Genomic DNA, 25,012 nt, shown 5'->3' with positions numbered 1-25,012 from the left:
AAGTAAATATTGTACTTATTAAGTTATCAATTTTTAAGGTTCATTTGTTTGTTTATTAGGATTTTTCAGAGCTGATTCACAATTCAACATTCTACATTACCAAATATGGCCAATATTGGAGAAAAGAAATGGCTTCCAAGTTATAGATTTATTGCCAGGACATAGCAAAAAACAGACCACTATGTATGTGATAGAAATCTTTGGCAAAAGGCATCTGTAATGCAAGGAGAAGTAATGATGAATTCCCACCAACTGCAAGCAACAATATAATAAACAAGCATTCTTTCCAACTGGCCAGGCTCTGCAGACTTTTCAGAAGATGCAATTCTGACACTACCTCAAGCGGGGTATACTGCAATTAAACTCTGACATCATCCATACAGAGTCAGCACAGACCCCACAGGTTAAGAGCAAAGTCCTCGACAAGACTGCCTCACTTCCAACACCAGCTATAAGTCTGTGGGGGCAGTGGGGGGTGGGGGGGTGCAGCAAGACCACCAGCATATCTGGCTGACTAGCTACAAATTCAGGAGTACCCACAGCCCTCCCACATTCAATAATTTACTAGAACAACACATAGAATTCAGAAAAGCACTATACTTATTATTACAGTTTTATTATAAAGGATACACAAAGGCAGGGTGAGGTGTGGGAGGGGAAGTAGAGCTCCTGTACCCTCTCCTTGTGGACTCTGGGAGTGTCACCCTCCTGTGTTCACCAACCAGGAAGCTCTACTGAGCTTAGGTTGTCTAGAGTTTTAATTTTTATTACATAGTCATGACTGATTAAATGATTGGCTAAATGACTGAACTCAATCTCCTGGGCTCTATCCTAACCTTCTAATAATGTGGTTGGTCTTTTTAGTGATCAGTCCCCATTCTGAAACTATCCAGGGGCCTACCATGAGTCACCTCACAAGTATAACAAGACAATCCTATGTTTCAGGAAATTCGAAAGTTTTCAGAGACTCTGTGCCTAAATCTGGAACAAAGACCACAGAAATTCTTTATTGTACCACAGATACTAAGGCCTAAAAATGTGTGCTACTTTTATTGGGTTTTCCCTATTTCTCCAACATACACTTCACCTTAAAAGGTCAAAATTACTACCATTTTCAAGTTTGTGACAGAATAAAATCAAGAATTTTGAAACTGCCTTTGCCAAAATTATGACAGAAAAATCTGACATAGGAATATTATGATAGTGAAAGAAATCTGACCTAACCAACTCCATCTTGCTTCTAACCTCCAAGCTGCCCTTGTACATTCTGAGCATGGGCCAAAACTAGTAGGAGTTTAGTTTACTTTCAAACAAAGATGGTAACAGCCCCTACTGGGAAAAACCTTTGAAGGCCTGGGGACCAGACCACTTTTTAAAACCTGACAAATTAGCCACATGATTAAAAATTACCGCTCAGGAGTTATTCAGCCAGAGGCCACAAGATTCCTAATCTCCTGGAGTCTCCTAAAGATAACATCACTATAAACCCTAAGACTGGTTTTGAAGATATTTTTCAGATCCTGCATTCTGATGGACCAGCTGGTTGCTACCCAGGCAAGGTAAACTGGCTTATCTGGTCTTGTGATCCCCATTCAGAGGCTTGCTCAGCTCAAGAGGACAGCTTCAACTCCCTATGATTTCATCCCCAACCCAACCAATCAGCATTCCCCATTCCCTAGCCCTCTGCCCACCAAACTATCCTTAAAAAATCCCCAGCCTCAGCTGGGTGCAGTGGCTTACACCTGCGGTCAGGAGTTTGAAACCAGCCTGGCCAACATGGTGAAACCCCATCTCTACAAAAAACACAAATATCAGCCAGGTGTGGTGGTGCACACCTGTAATCCTAGCTACTCAGGAGGCTGAGGGGGGAGAATCGCTTGAACCTGGGAGGTGCAGGTTGCAGTGAGCCAAGATTGTGCAATTGCACTCCAGACTGCACGACAGAGCAAGACTCCATCAAAAAACAAATATAGAAACAAAAACAACAAACCCTAGCCTCAGAAATTTTGGGGAGGCTGATTTCAGTAATAAAACTCCAGTCTCCTGTTTGGCTGGCTCTGCGTGTATTAAACTCTTTCTCTATTGCAATTCCCCTGTTTTAATAAATTGGCTCTATCTGGGGAGTGGGCAAGGAGAATCCATTGGGCAGTTACAGTTCAAATTGGTCTTATTCTAGGGGAGGGAAGATTATGTTATAATAACATTCTAAGCCAGCATGGTAGCTCACACTTGTAATCCTAGCACTTTGGGAGGCCAAGATGGGAGGATCACTTGAGCTCAGGAGTTTGAGGCCTGCCTGGGCAATACAGTAAGACTTTGTCTCTACAAAAAAAATTAAAAATTAGTTGGGCATGGTGGTGCACACATGTAGTTCCAGATACTCGGGAGGCTGAGTTGGGAGGATTGTTTGAGCCCAGGTTGAGGCTACAGTGAGCCGTGACTCTGTCACTACACTACAGCCTATGACAGAGTGAGACCTTGTCTCAAAAGACAAAAGCAAAAACAACAAAACATCCTGAAGAAAATATTTAAACTGATTCTTTAAAAATTCACATAAAAAATAATTTCAACTTTCATTTGAGATTCAGGGGGTACACTTGCAGGTTTATTACCTGGGTATATTGTGTGATGCTGAGGTTTGGGGTATGATTGATCTCATCATCCAAGTAGTGAGCACAGAACCCAATAGCTACTTTTTCAACTCTTACCCCTTCCTTCTCTGCCCCCTCTAAGTAGTCTCCAGTCTTTTGTTGCCATCTTTTTTGTTTTGTTTTGTGTTGAGACAGAGTCTTGCTCTGTTGCCCAGGCTGGAGCACAGTAGCACGACCTCAACCTCCATCTTCTGGGTTCAAGTGATTCTCCTGCCTCAGCCTGCCGAGTAGCTGGGATTACAGGTGTGTGCTACGATACCAGGCTAATTTTTGTATTTTTAGTAGAGATGGGGTTTATCCAGGTTGGCCAGGCTGGTCTTGAACTCCTGACCTCAAGTGATTCACCCACCTCAGCCTCCCAAAGTGCTACATTACAGGTGTGAACCACTGCACTTAGCCTGTTGCCATCTTTATGGCCATGAGTACCCACTGTTTAGCTCCCACTTATAAGGGAGAACCTGCAGTATTTTATTTTCTGTTCCCACCTTAATTCACTTAGGGCAATGGCCTCCAGCTATATCAATGATTTCATTCTTTTTAATAGCTACATTTTTTTGTTTGTCTTGGTTTCAGGCAGGGTCTTATTTTGTCACCCAGGAGTGCAGTGGTGCAGACACAGCTCATTGCAGCCTCAAAACTCCTGGGCTCAAGTGATCCTCCCACTTCAGCCTCCTGAGAAGCAGTCTACAGGTGTGAGCTATCATAAAGTGGAAAAAGCTAGATAAGTTTTTAGTTTTTAAAAGAAATGGGGGTCTCACTATGTTGTCCAGGCTGGTGTCAAGCAATCCCCCTACCTTGGCTTCCCCAAGTGTTGAGATTATAGGTGTGAGTCCCTGTGTCCAGCTGATTGTTACTGATGACTTACATTCATAGTTCTAGCTCCAGAAAAGAATGACACTATTGAGAAGAATCCTTCCTTGAGGACAGCAATAAATGGCTCAACAGGACCAAAAAAACACACAAAAAACAAAATCTGACAGAAAATCCAGCAGCCTAGTAAGCAAGCTTTTTCCACTTTATGAAGCGATTTTAGCAGTTGGAGCAGACACTTCAAAGGTAAGTGATCGTTCATCCCAGAAAAACAAGTTATAAACAAACAAAACTGGGAGCAGTCAGTTGACCCTGAACCAGCTGATTCATTTATACAGTTTAACTAGTTATAAAGGAATATAATTATATAGCAAGCACAATGCCATCTTCCAAAATCCCTCCTGATCAAAACCCCTCCCTTTACCCCATTTAAAGTCAATATTATGATAATCATTTCCTTATAGCTTTACCAACTAAATATGCATTTCTAAACACTCTAGTTTTTCTACTCATACAATTTTTAAAAGTGAGATATAACTCACATGTAACATTTACCACAAAGCGTGTAGCTTAGGGGTTTTTAGTACATTCACAAAGCTATGCAATCATAATCATTATATAATTCCAGAACATTTTTATCACCCAAAAAAGAAACTTTACCTGTTAGCAGTCACTTCTCATTTCCCTCTACTCCAGCCCCTGGCCACTACTAATCTACTTTCTGCCTCTATGAAATTATGTATCCTGGACATTCCTTAGAAATAAGATTATATAATATGTTTACGTTTGTGTTCTAGTTTGTCTGTTTCCGTACTTTATGTAAGAAAATGCCAAGTTGCTTTGCAAAATAGTTGCACTAATTTATACACTCACCAGCAACGCTTATGGATTCCTATTGTTTTGCATACTCATCTATACTTGGTTTTGTCACTCTAACCCATTATTGGTGGTCATATAATATCTTTTTGTGATTTTATTTTGCATTTTCTTTCTTTCCTTTTTGAGACAGTCTTGCTCTGTTGCCCAAACTGGAATGCAGTGGTATGACCTTGGCTCACTGTAACCTCTGCCTCCCAGGTTCAAGCAATACTCATGCCTCAGTCTCCTGAGTAGCTGGGATTACAGGTGTACGCCACCATGCCCAGCTAATTTTTTTGTATTTTTAGTACAGACAAGGTTTTGCCCTGTTGGCCAGGCTGGTCTCAAACTTCTGGCCTCAAGTGATCCACCCACCTAGGCCTCCCAAAGTGCTGGGATTACAGGTGTGAGGCATCACACCCAGCCTATTTTGCATTTTCATAATTACTAATGAGAGTAAGTTATCTTTTCATGCATTTATTAATCATTTAGACCTCTTCTGTATGAATTGTCCAAGTCCCTTGGTCATTTTTCTATCATACTATCATTTTATTTTATTGATTTACAGGTTTTTGTTGTTTTTATAAAATATAAGAGGTGAGGTTTCACTATGTTGCCCAGGCTGGTCCAAACTCCTGGGCTCAAGTGATCCGCTCACCTCAGCCTCCCAAAGTGCTGGGATTACAGGAGCCACATGTGCTGGGCTCAGGAGTTCTTTATATATTCTGAACCCAAGGCCTTTGTTACTTTTATGTGTCACATTATCTTCTCACACCTTGTGGCTTGTCTTTTCACTTCTTTCATAGTACCTTTTAATAACTAGAAATTCTTCTTATTCTTTTTTATTTTTTGTTTGTTGAGACGAAGTTTCACTCTTGTTGCCCAGGATGGAGTGCAATGGCGTGATCTCTGCTCACTACAACCTTCACCTCCAGGGTTCAAGCAATTCTCTCTCCTGCCTCAGCCTCCCGAGTAGCTGGGATTACAGGTGCCCATCACCACGCCTGGCTAATTTTTGCAGTTTTAGTAGAGACAGGGTTTCACCATATTGGCCAGGCTGGTCTCAAACTCCTGACCTCAGGTGATCTGCCCGCCTTGGCCTCCCACAGTGTTGGGATTTACAGGCATGAGCCACCATGCCTGGCGAAATTCTTCATTTTAAATGTAGTCAAATTTAGAAATCTTATCCTTTATATCCTTTTTTTTTAATTTCCCTATTTTAAGGGCATGCAGATTTTCTTCTGTACACCTTCTAAAAGTGTTACTGTATTACTTTTCACATTTAAAATTATAATTCATCTAGAATTGATTATTTTCGTGAAAAGCCATTTTTAAATTTCTCCATATGAATATTCAGTGGATTTTGCCTACAGCTTTATAGTGCCACCTCTGTCATAAATCAAGTGTCTGCATATGTATAAATTTGATCCTGGGCTCGTCTTCCTCCCACTAACTCTACTCGTCCTATTAGTATTTCTTATCTAAGTTAAGGATATCAACACACGTCATTAATCACTCAGGGAATCTGAAGACAATCAATCCATACACCACTGATTTAACCTCTTACATATTATCATTCAAATATTTTATTTATTTCAAATATTCCCCTAACATCTTGATAATGGCAATGGCCTCTTAACGGGTCTTCTAACTGCCAGCACTGCCCTCTGTTAATAACTTTTATTTTAACATTTTTAATCATACAATTCACAAATTCTTATGGCCAAAAACAGTAGCAAACTGAGTAAAAGGTGAAAGCTTCTTTTTTACTTTTCTTTTTCACAGGTAATCACCATTAGAACAATGTGGTTTTAATTTTTCCAGACTTTTCCTTGCATTTGTCTCACACCTTGTGGCCCCGAGTAGCTGGGATTACAGGCATGTGCCACTATGCCTGAATAATTTTTGTATTTTTAGTAGGGATGGGGTTTTGCCATGTTGACCAAGCTGCTCTCAAACTCCTGACCTCAAGTGATCTGCCCACCTCGGCCTCCCAAACTGTTGGGATTACAGGCGTGAGTCACTGCTCCCGGCTCTCTTTGCTTCTTTAAGCCTTAAAGGGTATTCAGGTTTTGCCAGGCATGGTAGCTTACACCTATAATCCCAGAAATTTGGGAGGCTGAGGTGGGTGGATCACCTGAGGTCAGGAGTTCGAGACATGGCGAAACCCCGTCTCTACTAAAAATAAAAAATAAAAATTAAAAAAAAAACCAGCTACTTTGGAGGCTGAGGCACGAGAGAACTCAGGAGGCGGAGGTTGCGGTGAGCCAAAATTGCACCACTGCACTCTAATCTGGGCAACAGAGAGAGACTCTGTTTCAAAAAAAAATCAGTTTTTAGATTAAAAAACAACCTTTGGCAAATCTTGATAAACTCCCTCCACAAGAAAATGAACATACATACAAAACTGGGACTATAATTTTATGAGATTTATGGCACCTCTAAAACCACTCAGGGTCCATGGATCTCAGGTAAAAAAGAGTCCATGCCATGGACTATTCATATCTCATCCCTTTAGCACTGCATATAGCAGCTTATAATCTAGTAACATATAATCTGTACTTTTTTAAGGTCTGTGGTTTTTTTTTGTTTTTTTTTTTTTGAGACAGAGTCTTGCTCTGTTTCACAGGCTGGAGAGCAGTACAATGGTGTGACTGTGGCTCACTGCAGCTGTGACCTCCTGTACTCAAGCAATCCTCCTTCCATCTCAGCTGACTGAGCAGCTGAAACTAAAAGTGTGTGCTACACACCTGGCTTTTTTCTTTTTATAGAGACAGAGTCTCACTATATTGCCTAGGCTAGTCTCAAACTCTTGCCTCAAGTGATCCTCCCATCTTGGCCTCCCAAAGTGTTGGGATTACAGGCATGAGTTATTGTATCTGGGCTACTACAATGCTCTGGACTTTTAATGTCCTAAACATACAATGCTATTTCGTAAGATCTTAGAATGACCTTTCTGCCTCATTTAATGAGTTAACTCCAAAAAGAACACCTTGCTTAATGACTAGGTTGGGTTACATATCTTTATTTTTGTACTCCCGAGCACCCTGGACACACATTTAGTACAGCCCTTAACATACTGAACAGGTTGAAACGTGACTGTCCCCTCTGGATGCAGCTTCCTCTGCAGCTCTCTCAAATGATGGCTGTTGGATTTCACACCTTTGTACCACTGGACCTAGAGGTGGGGGATATCCTGCTGGCTCATTTCATCTTCTGGCATTCTCCCTCTGTTCTCCGTAAAAATACCCAGGTTTGAAATGATGTCATCAGACTACAACAACCATTACCCCTCCTTGCTAAAGTCACAAACAAACTTTTGGGAAATCCCCCTCACTCTTTAAATATTTTTGTGCCTGTATCACTGACATTCTCTTTATCATGCCTTCTGTCAGGAGTAATTTCAGTATCTTCACACAATCTTTCCAAAATCCTAGCCTGAGAAGTTTCAGAAAGCCACATAGAAAAGCTGACTAGTCTCACTTTATGTGTATGATCACTAAATTTGGCTCTTCATACTACTGGAAATCAGACCATACTTCTTAGTGTATCCTTTCTCCCATCCTTTTAAAAGACTATGTCATACCTTATCCTCTTTCTTCAGGCTCTCAGCTAATCACCTCACTTTCCATTTCAGTGAGAAAAAAAAGTTTTTTTTTGAGACAGGGTCTTGCTCTGTCACCCAGACAATCACAATCACAGCTCTGTGCAATTACAGCTCACTGCAGCCTCAAACTCCTCAGGCTCCCACCTCAGCCTCCCTCCCAAGTAGCTGGACTACAGGTATGCAACACTATGTCCAGGTAATTTTTGTATCATTCATAGAGATGGGGTTTCACCATGTTGCCCATGCTGGTCTTGAACTACTGAGTTCAAGTGATTCTCCTGCCTTGGCCTCCCAAAGTGTGGGGATTACAGGTGTGAGCCACTGCACCTGGCCTCAACTAATCAGAGAAGAACTTCAATAAGCTGTCTTTACCTCATCTACCCAACCATAATCTGTGCTGCATTCCCCACATCCTCCCCTATTCCTAGGGGAGGATTGTTTGCGTTCCTGGCTAGGCTAATCTACTGCTTATTTACTAGATCCCATCTCCTCTCAACTATAGAAGGACACTGTGTCAGCCATTCTCCTTTATCTTGCATTATCAGATTTTCTCTTGCTATTGAATCACTTCCATCAGGGTATGTATGTAGACACTGTTACCTTTTTCAAATAGGAAAACTCTCTTGATCCCTCCACCCATCTTTGGATTTTATTTTTGCTCTTTCTAACAGCAAAACTCCTTGAACAAATTGGTTATCTCCATTTTTTTTTCCCCTTTTCTTTCTCGACTCACCAATTAGGTTTTGCCCCTGCCATTCCATCAAAACAGCTAATCAATGTCAACATTGACATCACATCGCTACAACCCACTGGCAATACTCAGACTTCCTGTCACTTGATCTGTCTGTATCATTTGGCTCAGGTGATCACATGCTATTCCTGAAATAATCTTTTTATGTGGTTTCTAAGACACCATATTGTCTAAGTTTTCCTCTTTCCTTTTGGGTTTCTCCTCATTCTCTTGATCTTGGAAAACTGGAATGATCCAGGGTTCAGTCCTTGTACCTTTAGTCCTTTCTATCTATGTTTACTCCCTAAGTGATCACATCTAGACTCACAGCTTCAAGATCTTTTTATATGGTCAAAGTCCAAAATTTGTATCTCTAGCCCTGTTTTTTCCTTGAAATCAAGACAAACATACTGAGTTACTCACACAGATGTCTGGAGGACATCGCAAGATAGTTACCGAAGGTTCTCAAGGATTAAAGGTCCCAGGATCAAATTACTGTTTTTCAGAGGTGGGGTTTCTAGATGACACAAGCCATAGAAAGCTTAGAGGTGGTGCTTAGAGAGCAGGAAGAAGGAAATTGAAATTATAGAGACCAGGTCTAAAGTACAGATATCTAGGGCATAAGTGATTGAGGTAGGGTAGTAGAGAGGTTCCCTGGAAGACGGGAGTTCAAAGAACAGAAAGTCCTAAGAACTAGAATGATCGATTGTAAGTGCATTGAAACCATCAAGAATGACACATTATAGCTCAGAAACAGACTGAAAAAAAATAAGACAGGAGTAGAACTGAAGAAAGTAATAGGAGTCAAGAGCTAAAATTTTTACAATTGCGATGTATGAAGAGTTTTACAGTTGCAATGATAGATATTAAATGATACAAATTAATGATATAAGATTCTAAGTATGGGGAGATTAGTGAGAAGACAGCGAAAATAACGAAAAGACAGAGGACAGCTACCCTTACTACTAGACCCAACACTTTGAGATTGTGAGAGAGAAAAGGGCTAACACTTGTATAGTCTGCAGATAATCGGTGTTCTAAGCCCTCCCTCTTCCCCTATGATTCCTCTAGAACAAGAAGAAGAAAGAATGTTTAGAGAACCGATTAGGAGAGAGATTTTGCTGATAAAGAACTGGAACTCCAAAAGGTACACTGGAAGGGTTTCCAGAGTCAGGGAGGGATAAGACAGAGCAGCAAATGTTCAGAGGTTTTTATGAATTAAGCGTGTAGGAGATTACAGGATATGGGTAACCTGAGGGTTCCTGTGGCGATGGGCATAAGCAGGAGTAGGGGATAATGAAATTAGCCCAAGTAGATTCAAGGCAGATAGAGGTGAGGAGGCTGCAAGTGTCAGGGAATAAAGAGGGGTAGATTACTGGGTATAAGGGATGCAGCCATCATATGACCTAGCCCCTGTCTCCAAGACTGTCCAATTAGTGCCCTGGGTCTAGAACTTTCCCTCATAAGGAAGCTGTGTGCCAAGCTGTCACTGGCCCCAGATTCTTCTTCCTTATTAGGAGAAACTTTTCCCCTCTTCTGGGCAAGCGGTAAACTTCTTTGTATTGCTTAAGTGTGTGCGTCATATGGCACACGGCCAGCCCCACCAGTGTATCTACCCACCACAGGATGGGAATGGGATATTTGCCAGTAGCATGAAAAGGGTGTGTGCAGTCAGTCCATCATGCTGCAGGTCACTGGAGGGACTCAATGGCCATGAGACACTGGTGCACATCACAGACTTTGATTTGGCTGTATCTATACTTTCTGTGAGTGAAACCCTGTTCTAACCAGTGTCTTGAAGGTTGAGTCCTCCTTGGCAGCTTCAAACCCACAGAAGATGCAGTGGGTTGAGGTCTGTGGACTCCTACTGACAGTTGGCATTATTATGATCTTTGTCATCCTCCACACAGTGGGAGGCCTCACCTGGAATTGGCAGCTGGATCTTCCTGCTTGACATGGGGGCTTGATCTTGACCTTGAATGATAGGGACTGAATGCTTTTATGGAAGGCAGATTCTTGGTTCCAGAATACTCGTGTAAAATCAGTTTGATGATATGTAACAAACATCATTAAAATACGCATGCCTTCTGACCTATTACTCCTATTCCTAAAAATTTATACAGTTTATTCCAAGACTCAGCAATTCCATGCCTCCATATATATGCCAGAAGAAGTCTGCGTACATATATACAAAAAGAGTATAAAGAAGGATGTTTCCATAGCACTGATAACTATAATAGTGGGAAAAGGTAAACAATTTTAATGTCTGTTCTGGTTATCAATTTAATGCCACTAAGCTCCATATTAATCCTTTAATACCTGCTCTGAGATAAAGGAGAGAATTTCTTTAAGCATCATCTATCCTCTACAGTGAGCATAATGATAAACTTTCTCAGTAGAGGGTATTGGAGGCACACTGCAGGAAAAACAGGCTCCTGGTGCTAATTCTAGCAACTGCATTATCAGTCAGTGGTATGGGAATGTAGGTATGTGGGTTGCTCTGCCTTTCCACAACCTTACCTGTTTTAACCAGCGTCTTGAAGGTTACCTTTCCACTGCCTTACCTACAACGATACTGTGTGCTCCAGGCCTGTCCCCATTGACTCTCTCTGTTTGCTTGCTCAACCCCCCGACCCCAGGATTTGTCTTTCACGTCCTTCCTGAGGACACAAAGTGCTCACAGCAGCACCTCCACTCTCTCTCTAGGCCTGACCACTAACTGAGACTCACCTGTGCTCCAGAGGGCTCTTCCCTGATTGTTAGTTAACTGTGGACCAGCTCTGGTCTGGGCAAACCAGGAAACATCTCTGCCATCCAGTGGGCTGCAACTACAAAAAGGTCTGAATCCAGCCTATAAAGTCCTCCTTCCAAGTTAGTTCTTCCTTGAGAACTCCCCTTCAGCTCTATGGCACTCTACGGGGTTTTCTTACATAGTAAAGTTACTCTCTTATTGTCATAATTTTTATTACTTTTATTAAAACTTGTTTAAATCACTGTCTATTATCTGTCTCCTGACTGGGCCCAGACTGATGCAATATCCACCAATAAGAAAATGAACAAACTGTGGTACAGTTATACAATGAAATACCCTACAAGTTATAAAAATAAATAAACTGACTTCCAGTTCTAGCCTGGCATGTAAAGAGCTTAGGAGCTGCCACTCTGTTTTAACAAGTAAAAAGCTGAACAAACTGGAAAACAAAAAACAAAACACTCTTCTTAGATCTGTCAGCTAAGTGACATCACAGGATGAACCGCTGCCCCCAAAACTGGACAGAGAGACAGTAGACACGGTGAAGTACAACTTACTGGAGCAGAAATTCTTAAGCAGAAACCTCCATGGGAACCAGTGCCAAGGGAGGAAAACCCGAACTCTAACTGAGGAACTGCTGGAGGCTCAGTGTGGATTATGCTGAGAGTTAAAAACTCCAGGGGAATCTAGTCACGGGCGGGGTGGTGCGGGGGGGCATATTTTTGTAAGTTTTATCCAGAGGATCCCTAATGGATCCTCACAGTGACTACTAAAGAAAATCCCATGATTCCAGCAAGAGGAAGGAAAAAGGAACTGTTTTGATACACAGCAGAGTATTCTGTTCTTAAAGAGGCCTGTCCTTGAGAGAAACTATTTTGTTCACACCTAACTCGCTGGGATGTTATCAATGCCAGCTCTACTTGGAGGAAGAAATACCCAACTCCAGCAGCCAAGAACCATGCTGTACCAGCTACGGTGTAGGGGAAAAACTGAGAAGCCCTGGAGAAGTTCACAGTCCAGGGACAAAGGCTCATCAAAACACAGACCTAGTCACAAGACTATAGAACAGCACTCCCCAACTTTTTTGGCACCAGGGACTGGTTTCATGGCAGATAATTTTTCCATGGACCAGGGGGTGGGAAGGCGGGGGGTTTATGGGATAATTCAAGCACATTACATTTATTGTGTACTTTACTTCTATTATTATTACACTGTGATATATAATGAAATTATTATACAACTCACCATAATATAGAATCAGCAGGAGCCCTGAACTTGTTTTCCTGCAACTAGAAGGTCCTATCTGGGAGTCATGGGAGACACTGACAGATCATCAGACATTAGATTCTAATAAGAAGCATGCAACCTAGATCCCTCACATGCACAGTTCACAATAGGATTCGTGGTCCTATGAGAATCTAAATACCGCAGCTGATCTGACAGGAGGCGGAGCTCTGGCAGTAATGTGAGTGATGGGGAGCGGCTGTAAATACAAATGCAGCTTCCCTTGATTGCCTGCTGATTACCTCCTACTGTGTGGCCTGGTTTCTAACAGGCAACAAGCAGTACTGGTTCCATGGCCCAGGGGTTGTGGATCCCTGCTATAGAACACTTCTCCTCCCCTACATCTCACTGATACATTACTAAAGTCCTATTTATTACAGTTACTTTTTTTTTTCTTTTTCTTTTTTTTTGAGACGGAGTTTCACTTGTTACCCAGGCTGGAGTGGAATGGCACGTTCTCGGCTCACCACAACCTCCGCCTCCTGGGTTCAGGCAATTCTTCTGCCTCAGCCTCTTGAGTAGCTGGGATTACAGGCACGCACCACCGTGCCCAGCTAATTTTTTGTATTTTTAGTAGAGATGGGGTTTCACCATGTTGACCGGGATGGTCTCGATCTCTTGACCTCATGATCCACCCGCCTCGGCCTCCCAAAGTTCTGGGATTACAGGCGTGAGCCACCGCGCCCGGCCCATTACAGTTACTTTTACTTAGTTCATCATGTCTGCCTTTTAACAAAACAATTACAAAGCTCACTAAAAAGCAAAAAACAGAGTTTGAGGAGACAGGACAAGCATCAGAACCAGAGTCAGATATGACAGGAATGTTGCAATGATCAGACTAGGAATTTTTCAAAACCATGATTAATTATGCTAAGCACTTTAATGGAAAAAGTAGACAACACACAAGAACAGATGTATAATATAAATAGAAATTCTAAGGAAGAATCAAAAGAAAATGTTAAAGATCACTGCAACAAAACCGAAGAATGCCTTTGATGGGCTCACTAATAGACTGAACATTGCTGGGGAAAGAATCTCTGAGCTTGAGGATATGATAATAGAAACTTCCAAAACTAAAAAGCAAAGAAAAAGAGACTAAAAAAAATCAGTATCAGAATATCCAAGAACTGTGAGACAATTACAAAAGGTGTAATATATATGTAGCAGGAATACAAGAAGAAAAAGAGAAAGGAAGAGAATTATTTGAAGCAATAGTGACTAAAATTTCCCCAAATTAAAGTCAGACACCAAGCCATAAACTCAGGAAACTCAAAAAATACAAAGCAGGATAAATTCAGAAAAAAACAAAAAACAAAAAAACACTGCACTTAAACATATCATATTCAAATTACAGAAAACCAAAGACACAAAAATCTTGAAAGAAGGCAGAGGAAAAAAACACCTTATCCTTCAGAGGAACAAAGACAGGAATTACATCCAACTTCACACAAACCGCACAAGCAAGAAGATAGTGAAATATTAAAAGTGTTGAGAAAGGAAAAGAAAAAAAAAAACAAGTAAGCAACCTAAAATTCTGTACCCTGTGAAATTATACTTCAAAGGTGAAGAAGAAATAAAGATTTTCCCAGTAAATCTGCCTTGCAAGAAATGTTAAAAGATGTTGTTCAGAGAAAAAGAAAATTATATAGGGTAGAAACTGAACTCTACATGAAACAAGCAAGCACACTGGAAAAGAAATGAAGGTAAACTAAAAACTTATTTTTTTTTATTATTATGATTTTGAGACGGAGTTTCTTTCTTGTTGCCCAGGCTGGAGTACAATGATGCAATCTTGGCTCACTGCAACCTCTCCCTCCCAGGTTCCAGCAATTCTCCTGAGTAGCTGGGATTAAGGCATGGGCCACCACACCCAGCTAATTTTTTATTTTCAGTAGAGATGGGGTTTCTCCATGTTGGTCAGGTTGGTCTTGAATTCCTGACCTCAGGTGATCCGCCTGCCTCAGCCTCCCAAAGTGCTGGGATTACAGGCATGAGCCACTATGCCCAGCCAAGTTATTTTTCTTATTCTTAATATGGCTACTAGATACGTTTGTTCAACATAATATAAGTATCCCTTATCCAAAATGATTGGGACTAGAAGTGTTTTAAATTTCAAATTTTTTTCTGATTTTGAAATATTTGCATTATACTAACCAGCTGAACATCTCCAACCTGAAAACCCAAAATCTAGAAGGTTCCAACAAGCATTTCCTGTGAGGTTCATGTTGGTGCTTTAAAAGTTTTGTGCTTTGGATTTCGTATTTTTGGACTGGAGGTGCTTAACCTGTAACAGCAACAATGTATGTGATTAGTTATGCTTTTACATATATTATATACACACACATATGCTTATATATATGTGAAATGAATGACAGCAAAGTTATAAGGTGCTGAAGAGAGGATTTAGGTATATTTTATTGTCAAAAGGCAAAGTGGTATAGTGGTATTTGAAGGTTGATTTGGATTACAGTGGACCTTTGAACAACACAGGTTTGAACTGTGCAGGTCCACTTATACATAAATTTTTTAGTAAAAGTTACAGAATCTGCCTGCTCCTCCTGCCTCCCTTTCCATCTCCTCCACCTCTTCTGCCGCTGCCACTCCTGAGATAGCAAGACTAACCCTTCATCTTCCTCAGCCTACTCAATGTGAAGATGATGAGAACAAAGACCTTTACAATGATCCACTTGCACTTAATGAACCGAAAGTATATTTTCTCTTCCTACAATTTTCTTATAACATTTTCTCTAGCTTATTTTATTTTAATAGTATAGTATATAATACACAAAACATACAAAATATATGTTAATCAACTTATCAGTAAGGCTTCTGGTCAACAGCAGGCTAACAGTAGTTAAGTTTTTGGGCAGTCAAAAGTTATATGCAAGGCCAGGTGCAGTGACTCACGCCTGTAAATCCAGCACTTTGGGAGGCTGAGGTGGGCGGATCACTTGAGGTCAGGAGTTCATGACCAGCCTAGTCAACATGGTGAAACCTCATCTGTATTAAAAATACAGAATTAGCCTGGTATGGTGACATACACCTGTAGTCACAGCTACTCAGAAGGATGAGGCAGGAGAATTGCTTGAACCAGGGAGGTGGAGGTTGTAGTGAGCCGAGATCACACCACTGCACTCCAGCCTGGGCGACAGAGTGAGACTCCTCTGTTTCAAAAAAAAAAAGAAAGAAAGAAAAAAAAACCTACCTGGGCCTCCCAAAGTGCTGGGATTACAAGTGTGAGCCACCATGCCCTGCGAGGAATTGAAAATTAAACGAGATAGCACTACATACTGATTAGAATGGCCAAAATCTGGGAGCCCAAGAGCTCAAGGCTGTAGTGAGCAGTGATTGCACCACCACACTCCAGCCTAAATGAGAGTGTGAGACCCTGCCTTTTGGGGAAAAAAAAAAAGGCCAAAATCCACACATTGACACCACCAAATGCTGGCAAGACTGTGTGAAGCAACAGGAGCTATCATTTACTGCTGATGGGAATGTAAAGTGGTACCACCACTTTGGAAGGCAGTTTGGAAGTTCGTCTTTTCTTTTCTTTTTTGAGACAGAGTCTCACTCTGTTGCCCATGCTGAAGTGCAGTGGTGTGATTTCAGCTCACTGCAACCTCTGCCTCCCAGGTTCAAGTGATTCTCCTGCCTCAGCCTCCCAAGTATCTGGGATTACAGGCGAGTGCCACAATGCCTGGCTAATTTTGTATTTTTAGAGAGGAAGTTTCACCATGTTGGCCAGGCTGGTCTCAAACTCCTGACTTTAAGTGATCCACTCCCCTTGGCCTCCCAAAGTGTGGGATTACAGGCATGAGCCACCATGGCCGGCCTGAGAGATTCTTGTTCGTTTGTTTCACAAAATCAAATATACTCTTACCATTCAATACAGCACTTGTGCTCCTAATTTACCTAAGTAAGTTAAAAACTAATGTCTACCCAAAAACCTACACACAGATGTTTATAGCAGCTTTTTCACAATTGCGAAAACTTGGAAGCAACCAAGATGTCCTTCAGTAGGTGAGTGTATAAAAATAAACTGTGGTATATCCAGACAACAGGATAGTATTCAGTGCTAGAAAGAAATGAGCTATCAAGCCATGAAAAGATATGGAGGAAACTTCAGTATGTGTTACTAAGTCAAAGAAGCCAATCTGAAAAGGCTACACTGTATGATTCCAACTATATGACATTCTGGAGAAGGCAAAACTGTGGAGACAGTAAAAAGATTACTGGATGCCAGGAGTTAAGGTGAGAAAGGAATAAACAGGCAGAGTACAGAAAATTTTTAGGGCAGTGAAAAGACTCTGTATGATACTATAATGGTAAATATATATCATGATAATGTTGCCCAAACACACAGAACGTATATCTTAAGGTAAACCAGTGCCTGGGTGATGTGTCAGTGTAGGCTCATCAACTGTAACAAATGCAGCACTCTGATAGGGAGCTGATAATGGGGAGCCTACACATAGGTTAGGGCAGGAGGTGTATGGTTTATCTCAGTATCTTCCTCAATTTTGCTGTGAACCTAAAACTACTCTAAGAAATAAAGTTTATTAATTAAAAAAAAAAAAAAACTGGGCCGGGCGCGATGGCTCAAGCCTGTAATCCCAGCACTTTGGGAGGCCGAGACGGGTGGATCACGAGGTCAAGAGATCGAGACGATCCTGGTGAACAAGGTGAAACCCCGTCTCTACTAAAAATACAAAAATTAGCTGGGCATGGTGGCTCATGCCTGTAATCCCAGCTACTCGAGAGGCTGAGGCAGGAGAATTGCTTGAACCCAGGAGGCAGAGGTTGCGGTGAGCTGAGATCGCGCCATTGCACTCCAGTCTGGGTAACAAGAGCGAACTCCATCTCAAAAAAAAAAAAAAAAAAACTATGAAGTTTCCATTTCCAGAATGGCTGGGTATGTATCTACTGAACTGACATTTCTGACGTTATAACCTACTTATGTAATAGATATTTAATACTGAATTGAACTGTATGGAATAAATGAACCTACTTTCAAATTAACAAGCCTCATATTATTCAACAGATTCAAGACTTAAAAGTGAAGGTAAAGGGTCATGGCACATCCTGTGGATGTAAATTTCAGGATGTTTAAGATTTGAGGATATAATCTAATGTCAAGTGGGATCTGTGTGGAATAATCAGTGCTGCCTGTCTCAGCAGCTTGATAAGTATAGTCTACAGTCACGAATTGGGCTTTTATGTCCATTATTGCCCGCTAGATTCTCTGTAGTGATTTGCTGAGAGATAATAAAGATGACACTAACATTAGTAAAGTTCTAAGCATTTTACACACATTAACTCAAAGCTGGAGTCTATACAGATCCAGGCAGGTTGAAAAGGCCAGGTGGTGTTCTCAATCAAAGCTGCTTGAGTAGGGAAGATTTAGTATTAAATGCTAACTGTGGGGAATCTAAATAGAGAGATAATCATCTCAGAGAAGAGCAGCCAGTAATAACTACTGCCCAGTACTCACATTACAGTTGTGTAACTATATCCAAGGTCTAGACATGTTAAATTTATTTCTATATGATAAAAAGGTCAAGTCAGATGTAAGCTGAGTTTCTTTAAAAATCCAGGATGTGCTATTTGAGCTAATCCAGCTAATTTCAGTCAACCCTTTTTTTTTTTTTTAGAGGAAAGCACCTAAGCAAAATGAGAGCTTTGCTTTAAAGGTTATGTCTCCAATCCCTGGGATCCCTGTTCTCTCGGTGGTGTCTTCTAAAGTGACAGCTAGTGATTGAGAGATTTACTCATTCTTGGAAAAGGGCCATGATTACACTAAAAGGCTGGCTTCTAGGCTAAGAGAATCTGAGCCAAAGAAGGTGAGATCCTTCTCCCAAGGACAACGTTCAGTTTCAGAATCACCAGACTCTCAGAGCCCTCAAATACTCCACCTGCACCCTCAGTTTCTCCCTCCAAAGACAGTAAACTGTGAACAAGGAAACAAATCCATGGAGAATAAACTCATTCAGCATGATGCTGACCTGTTTCACTGCTTTGATACCCTCCTTTAATGCCCAATGACAGACAAGGTCCAGGCTTAGGACAACAGTGACCGTGGCTTTCTATGCCCAGTCAGCAAGCTCTGAACAGTTCTAAGCCTGTCAATTTCTACTAACTGTCAATTTCTTTCCATTGTAAATAGTGTAGCAATGAACTGCACAGTAGTGCAGCAGCCCTTTCAGCAAAGCTGAGTCCTGTGGTTAGTTCCCTTGGAATGCAAGAATGTATCTTCTACACAGAAACACATGGCTAACTCCGATGAGGTCTTTCTTCGGCCCCTCTACTGGGAAATAGAGTGTGCCAGAATCAATATATGTGCAAGCCTCATATACTGTTTTTTTCTTTTCTTTTTGAGATAGGGTCTCATTCTGTTGCTGCCCAGACTGGAGTATAGTAGTATGATCTTGACCTCCATGGGCTCAGCTATCAGGTGATCCTCCCACCTCAGCCTCCCTAGTAGCTGGAACTACAGACGTACACCACCATGCCCACCTAAGTTTTGTATTTTTTGTAGAGATGGGGTTTTGCTATGTTGCCCAGGCTGGTCTCAAACTCCTGAGCTCAAGCAATTGGCCCATCTCGGCCTCCCAAAGTGCTGAGATTACAGGCGGGAGTGACTGTGCCCAGCTGCCTTGTAATTTTTATATATTCTGCAGAGCCATGTAAATCAGTCCTTACACTGTCAGGAAGAGTCCACATTCCAGGTGGAGCAGCCTGAATCCATGAGGTCATTTGCTGTAATTCCAATATGTAATGTCAGTATCATTATGAAACAAATACTCCAAGCTGGGTGTGGTGCCTCACACGTATAATCCCAGTACTCTAGAGGTCAAGGTGGGAGGATCACTTAAGCCTAGGATTTCAAGACCAGCTTGGGCAACATAGAGAGACTTCATTTCTATTTAAAAACAAACAAACACTCCTCTTGCTTTTGTTATCTCCTAATCTAAGAGGGGAAAGGTTAACAAGAGTCCCATGAGACAAAAAACCCTCTCTGTAAGCCCTAATCCTTGGGCATGGTAGGACAAAATATTAATGGACCCCTCACCAAATGGCCCAAGATGAATGGAGCTGTAACACACTACAACAGAGGCCATAAACCCAGGACCCATAGCTGGCTCCAAGATATATACAAGACTAACAGGAATGTTGAGACAACAAGGTAAGAAACAACTAAGAGTCAAAAGCTGGCTAACTCATTCTCGTACAGAAAGCAAATCCATGAGCTATGTATGCTTCAGTCAGCCAAGTAAAGTGACAATGTAATATACTTAACTGCAAAACGTGAGAAGTAGAAAAGAAATCAGGCATCTGCAGCCACTCTTTCATTCAACCTTTCTTAACCTTCAAGCACTCACCTGTGTGGCCATGGAGTGGTGAGTGTGGCCGTGGTAGTGTAGGTGATGTACTAGAGGTCACAATCAAGCTCTTGCGGTTACTTGTCCGACAACTGCAATGAAAACAAAATGTGAGTTATAATAGGGCCACACCATGGGCCCAGAGACCTTGAGTGGCCCTTAAGGAACAAAAGAGTGACACCATTCCATGAGCTGCACAGTATACTTCTTTAACCTGAACTGGGTCAGCAGTTACACTCAGCACCAGTTAGATTCCATAAACCACTGTGTTCCACCTTGGAATAACTTTTGGCACTGCCTTGACTTTCATCTTGTATTGTCATCGTGCTTTTCCAATGTTTAGTTTTGCTTCCCAGGCAAACACAAGGAGCTCCCTATGTACAACAATCATGTTCTAAACAGTATCTCATGAAGAATGACCACTGCAAATTGATTTACAAAATAAAAAACACAAATCAAAATATTCTCATATTGTCTACGAATCCCCTGAGAATATTGACTTAATTTATGAAATTATTATTTTTAGAACTGTTCAGTCTGTGAATTAAGTAATATTCTCATTTCAGAATGAATGTCAGAACAGGCCCGGGTTTCTTCTATAAAACTGGATTTCCATGCTTTCCATTACATGTTAATGCTGAGGCTTTTTCTTCTGGTTGGAGACAACCAGATGATGATGAAAAGCCATTTCATGTAACATCTATTACTGAAAAGTCAGTATAATTTATTTGAAAGTCTATCTTTTAAAGGCATTAGGGAAGTTTATATTTATCATTTTCTTTTTGAGATGGGGTCTCATTCTGTTGCCATTTATATCCATCCAAATATTTATTGAACACCTACTTTGCACTAGGCAGTGTTTTAGGAGAGAAGCAGCAGGGAAACAAAAGAACAGTCTCTGTCCTCATAACTGAAGTGAGCAGTGCTGTGGGAAAAGGAAAACGAAGAGGAAGAGAGAGAGGAGAGAAGAGAGAGGAGAGAGGGAGAGAAAGACAGAGAGGGAAAGAGGGAGATAGAGAGAGAGAGAGGAGAAAACAAATAAGAGCCTGGTGTGGGAGTACAGATTAGGGAAGTGAAATCTGATGAGAGAGCTGAATGATATGAGGGACTCAGACAAAAGTAGAGCTGAGAGGCAGGGAGAAAAGTAAAAGCACTGAGACAAGAACAAATTTGGGATGTTCAAGAAATGGCAAAGAAGTCAAGAGTGGATAACAGGAGGGGAGAATGACAGAAAAATAAGTAGGTTATAGAAGCAATGGGGAAGGCCACAGCTAGACTCTGTAGGGCCGATAGAAGGACTGAGATCAATCTCTAGAAAGAGATTATCCTTAGAAATGATAACCATCTTCCCCTAAGAAACCATCAGGAGGAATCCAATCATGCCCATGCCCCTAACTACCTCAGTCACCATGGAATGCTCAGCCACCCACTCTCTAACTTGACAGTCTCTCACTACTCTGAACCTTTGAGAAAAGCTTGTACTTCACCTCCTTGAACTCATTATGTCATCAGCAAACTGCCTATATCTCCAACTTCTTTTCTGAATGTCTGCTTTAAATTCTAGCTCCAAGTGAAACATTGCTACCTCTCAAGGACACCAAAGTCTCTCCAAAGAGAAATCCCAACTCTTTACAAACACTTTCCATCTATTTTGCAACTGCATCTGGGAACTTAGAGTGACTGAAGAAAAACCCAGAATCATGCTGGCTGATGTATCTTTATATTTACAGTGACAAACATCAAGTGGGTCCTCATTACTGCCTGACCATCTTAGTACATTTACCAGAGTAATGTGCTTGCTCACTCTCCAAGACAACTAAGTCACATCTTCTCCTCAAACCTCCAATACCCCTTTTCCTTCCTCGAATCTGTACAGAAAATAAAAATTTTAAAAATTAGCTGGGCATGGTGGCACGTGCCTATAGTCCTAGATACTTGGATGACTGAGGCAGGACGACTGCTTGACTACGGGAGGTCAAGGCCAATGACTGTGCCAGAAAAAGAAGAAAGAACAAGTACAGTTAGGCCAATTAGGAAACAAATGACAGATTAAAACCCAATCACACTAATAATCATATTAAATATAAATGTTCTAAATAAACAGCCAATTCAGCAGAGACTGTCAGACTGGATAAAATAGCAGGATCCAACTATATTGTTAATTATTTGTGAAAGACCGAAACTGCAAACCACCTAAAATATACACCGACAGATGAATGACAAGTAAATCAATGTATATCCATACAATGGAATTCTACTCAGCAATAACAAGGAATGAACAATTGATTTACACAGTGGATGAATCTCAAAAATAATTATGCTGAAAGCAAGATGCCAGACAAAAAAAAAGAGTACATTGTATGATTTCATGCATGAGTTGAACAATTTGCCTCTCAGATGTATTCAATCAAAAAATTTGTCCCTGGATATTTAAACTAAAATATACTAAAATCAAAAGTTAAACATAATGTTGTTACTTAACAGGAAATTGTTCTGACACATGCATTAAAAGGGAATTAAAAACATTATTTCCAAATCAATCACACCACATAAATTTAACCAAATATGAGTCCAACATATTACGATGAATTCCTTCATGGTCTTGCACTTTGCTTTGCATTTATTTCAAAAACATTAGATGTTTTGGGTATGTATGCCAAGATGTGGTATGAACTGTGCTCAACTAGACATTGCAAAATAGGTGGCAGGGTTTGGGCAGAACAGTCACCAACAATTTCCAAATAACCAATAGCTGGCTGATGAGTGTATCCACCATACCAAAAGCCCACTATTTCTCTCCCCAGAGCATGGCTACAATGATACTTGATTTCATGGGTAAAACAGGACTCACTGATTTGCAAGTAATGACCTAAACCACTAAGCTGTATCAGAGGTAGTTCAAAGTAATGCTTGGATACTTGTGACAGAAATTGAAGACACTGACCATAGTATGGACTGAAATTCCAACAACAGCAGTAGTTGCTCTCTGTGTGACTTCCACAGACCATAACAAGGGAAGATGAAGCCACATACTCAGGAAAATGTTGGATTCTGTGAAAAAATATTCCTTTCAAAGAGAGACGCATGCTGATTGGCAACTGCAGTGAACAAATTACCACCCACAGTAAGGGCTGGTGATATGAGGAATATTTAGGAGGCACAGATAACAAATTACACTGCTTCAAGGAGTCAATGATTGGCAGGTTTGAAGTGTTGACAATAGGTTGCAATGTATCTTGAAATAAACATCTATCCATTAGGAGAAGTGAAATACAAATTTTCTCAAAAGTAGAACCACTAAACAAATAAAATTTGAGGTCGGGCATGGTGGCTCACGCCTGTAATCCCAGCACTTTGGGAGGCCGAGGTGGGTGGATCATGAGGTCAGGAGTTCGAGACCAGCCTGACCAACATGGTGAAACCCCGTCCCTACTAAAAATACAAAAATTAGCTGGGCATGGTGGTGCAAACCTGTAATCCCAGCTACTCAGGAGGCTGAGGCAGGAGAATCGCTTGAACCTGGGAGGCGGAAGTTGCAGTGAGCTGAGATCGCACCACTGCACTCTAGCCTAAGTGACAGAGTAAGACACCATCTCAAAAAAATAAAGTAAAATAAAATATAAAATAAAATTTGAATTTGACCAACCACAATTAAGAAATTTCATTGGTAGGACTCACAAAGACAAATTGTTTAGTTGATCCAATTCTGTTTATGTAAAATTTTAGAAAATGCTAACTAATCTATAGTGACAGACTGCAGATTAATAGTTGCCCAATAAGAAGCAAGGAATGGATTATAGATAGTCATGAGGAAACTTCTGAGAGTTACAGATCTGTTCATTATCTTCTGTTCATTATCACAGTCTATTATATTCCAATCATACCTCAATAAAACCATACAAAAAAAATTTTTTTTTTTTTCTTTTTTTCTTGAGACGGAGTTTCGCTCGTTACCCAGGCTGGAGTGCAATGGCGCGATCTCGGCTCACCGCAACCTCCGCCTCCTGGGTTCAGGCAATTCTCCTGCCTCAGCCTCCTGAGTAGCTGGGATTACAGGCATGCACCACCATGCCCAGCTAATTTTTTGTATTTTTTTTTTTTTTTTAGTAGAGACGGGGTTTCACCATGTTGACCAGGATGGTCTCGAACTCTTGACCACGTGATCCACCCGCCTCGGCCTCCCAAAGTGCTGGGATTACAGGCGTGAGCCACCATGCCCGGCCCCCCAAAATTTTAAAATGTAAGCAATATCATGCCACTCTTTCACTTAAAATCCTCCTTGTCTCACTGAGGAAAAAAGCCAGTTCTGATAATGGCCTAAAAGGCATTGTATGGTGGATTCTCCATGACCTCTCTCCCTCCTACTCACTCTCCAGTCACACAGGCCTCCTCGCCTTTCTTAGAAATGCCAAGCATGCCACCCATCTCAGGGCCTTTACAATTGATATTTCCTTTGCCCATGTTTCTCCCAGATTACCTCAAGGCTTGCTCTCCCCCTCCTTCAGGTCTTTGCTCAAGTACAATCTTCTCAGTGAATTTTCCCCGGATCACTGCAACCCCTCCCAAACTTCTATCCCCCTTAGTTGATATATTTTTCTCCTAGCACTTATCATCATCTAACATACTACAGTCAGCACTCTGTATCTGTGGGTTCTACATCCATGGATTCAACCAACTATGGATGGAAGACATATTTTAAAACTTTTAAATAATACAAATTTTTAAAATACAGTATAACAGCTATTTGCCTGGATTTGCTTTGTATTAGATATTATAAATAATCTAGAGATGACTTAACAGTATACAGGAAGATGCATGTAGATTACATGTCAATATTATGTATGCTATTTTATAAAAGAGACTTGGTCATCTGCAGATTTTGGTAACTGTGTGGGTCCTGGAACTAATCCCCAATATATATGTGACTATATATATATTTTG

The 25,012-nt window shown here is 41.0% G+C and overlaps 1 protein-coding gene across 12 annotated transcripts in view; it reads right to left on the bottom strand.

The window, feature by feature from the left end:
• The window catches only part of MAST2 (microtubule associated serine/threonine kinase 2), a 232,577-nt gene that overhangs the window by 52,617 nt on the left and 154,948 nt on the right, over positions 1-25,012 (bottom strand). For all 12 annotated transcript variants that reach the window (XM_012434554.3, XM_012434548.2, XM_012434549.2 and 9 more), the window contains one exon: positions 20,072-20,163. In XM_012434554.3, the coding sequence (XP_012289977.2) occupies positions 20,072-20,163 (92 nt within the window). The remainder of the gene's footprint in view (positions 1-20,071; positions 20,164-25,012) is intronic.

The sequence above is a fragment of the Aotus nancymaae genome, unplaced genomic scaffold (assembly GCF_030222135.1).
Source record: "Aotus nancymaae isolate 86718 unplaced genomic scaffold, 86718_ANA_hifiasm-v0.15.2.pri h1tg000007l, whole genome shotgun sequence".
NCBI lineage: Eukaryota > Metazoa > Chordata > Mammalia > Primates > Aotidae > Aotus > Aotus nancymaae.
Note: the sequence above shows the minus strand (reverse complement) of the source record. Positions and strands in the feature narration are given on the sequence as shown.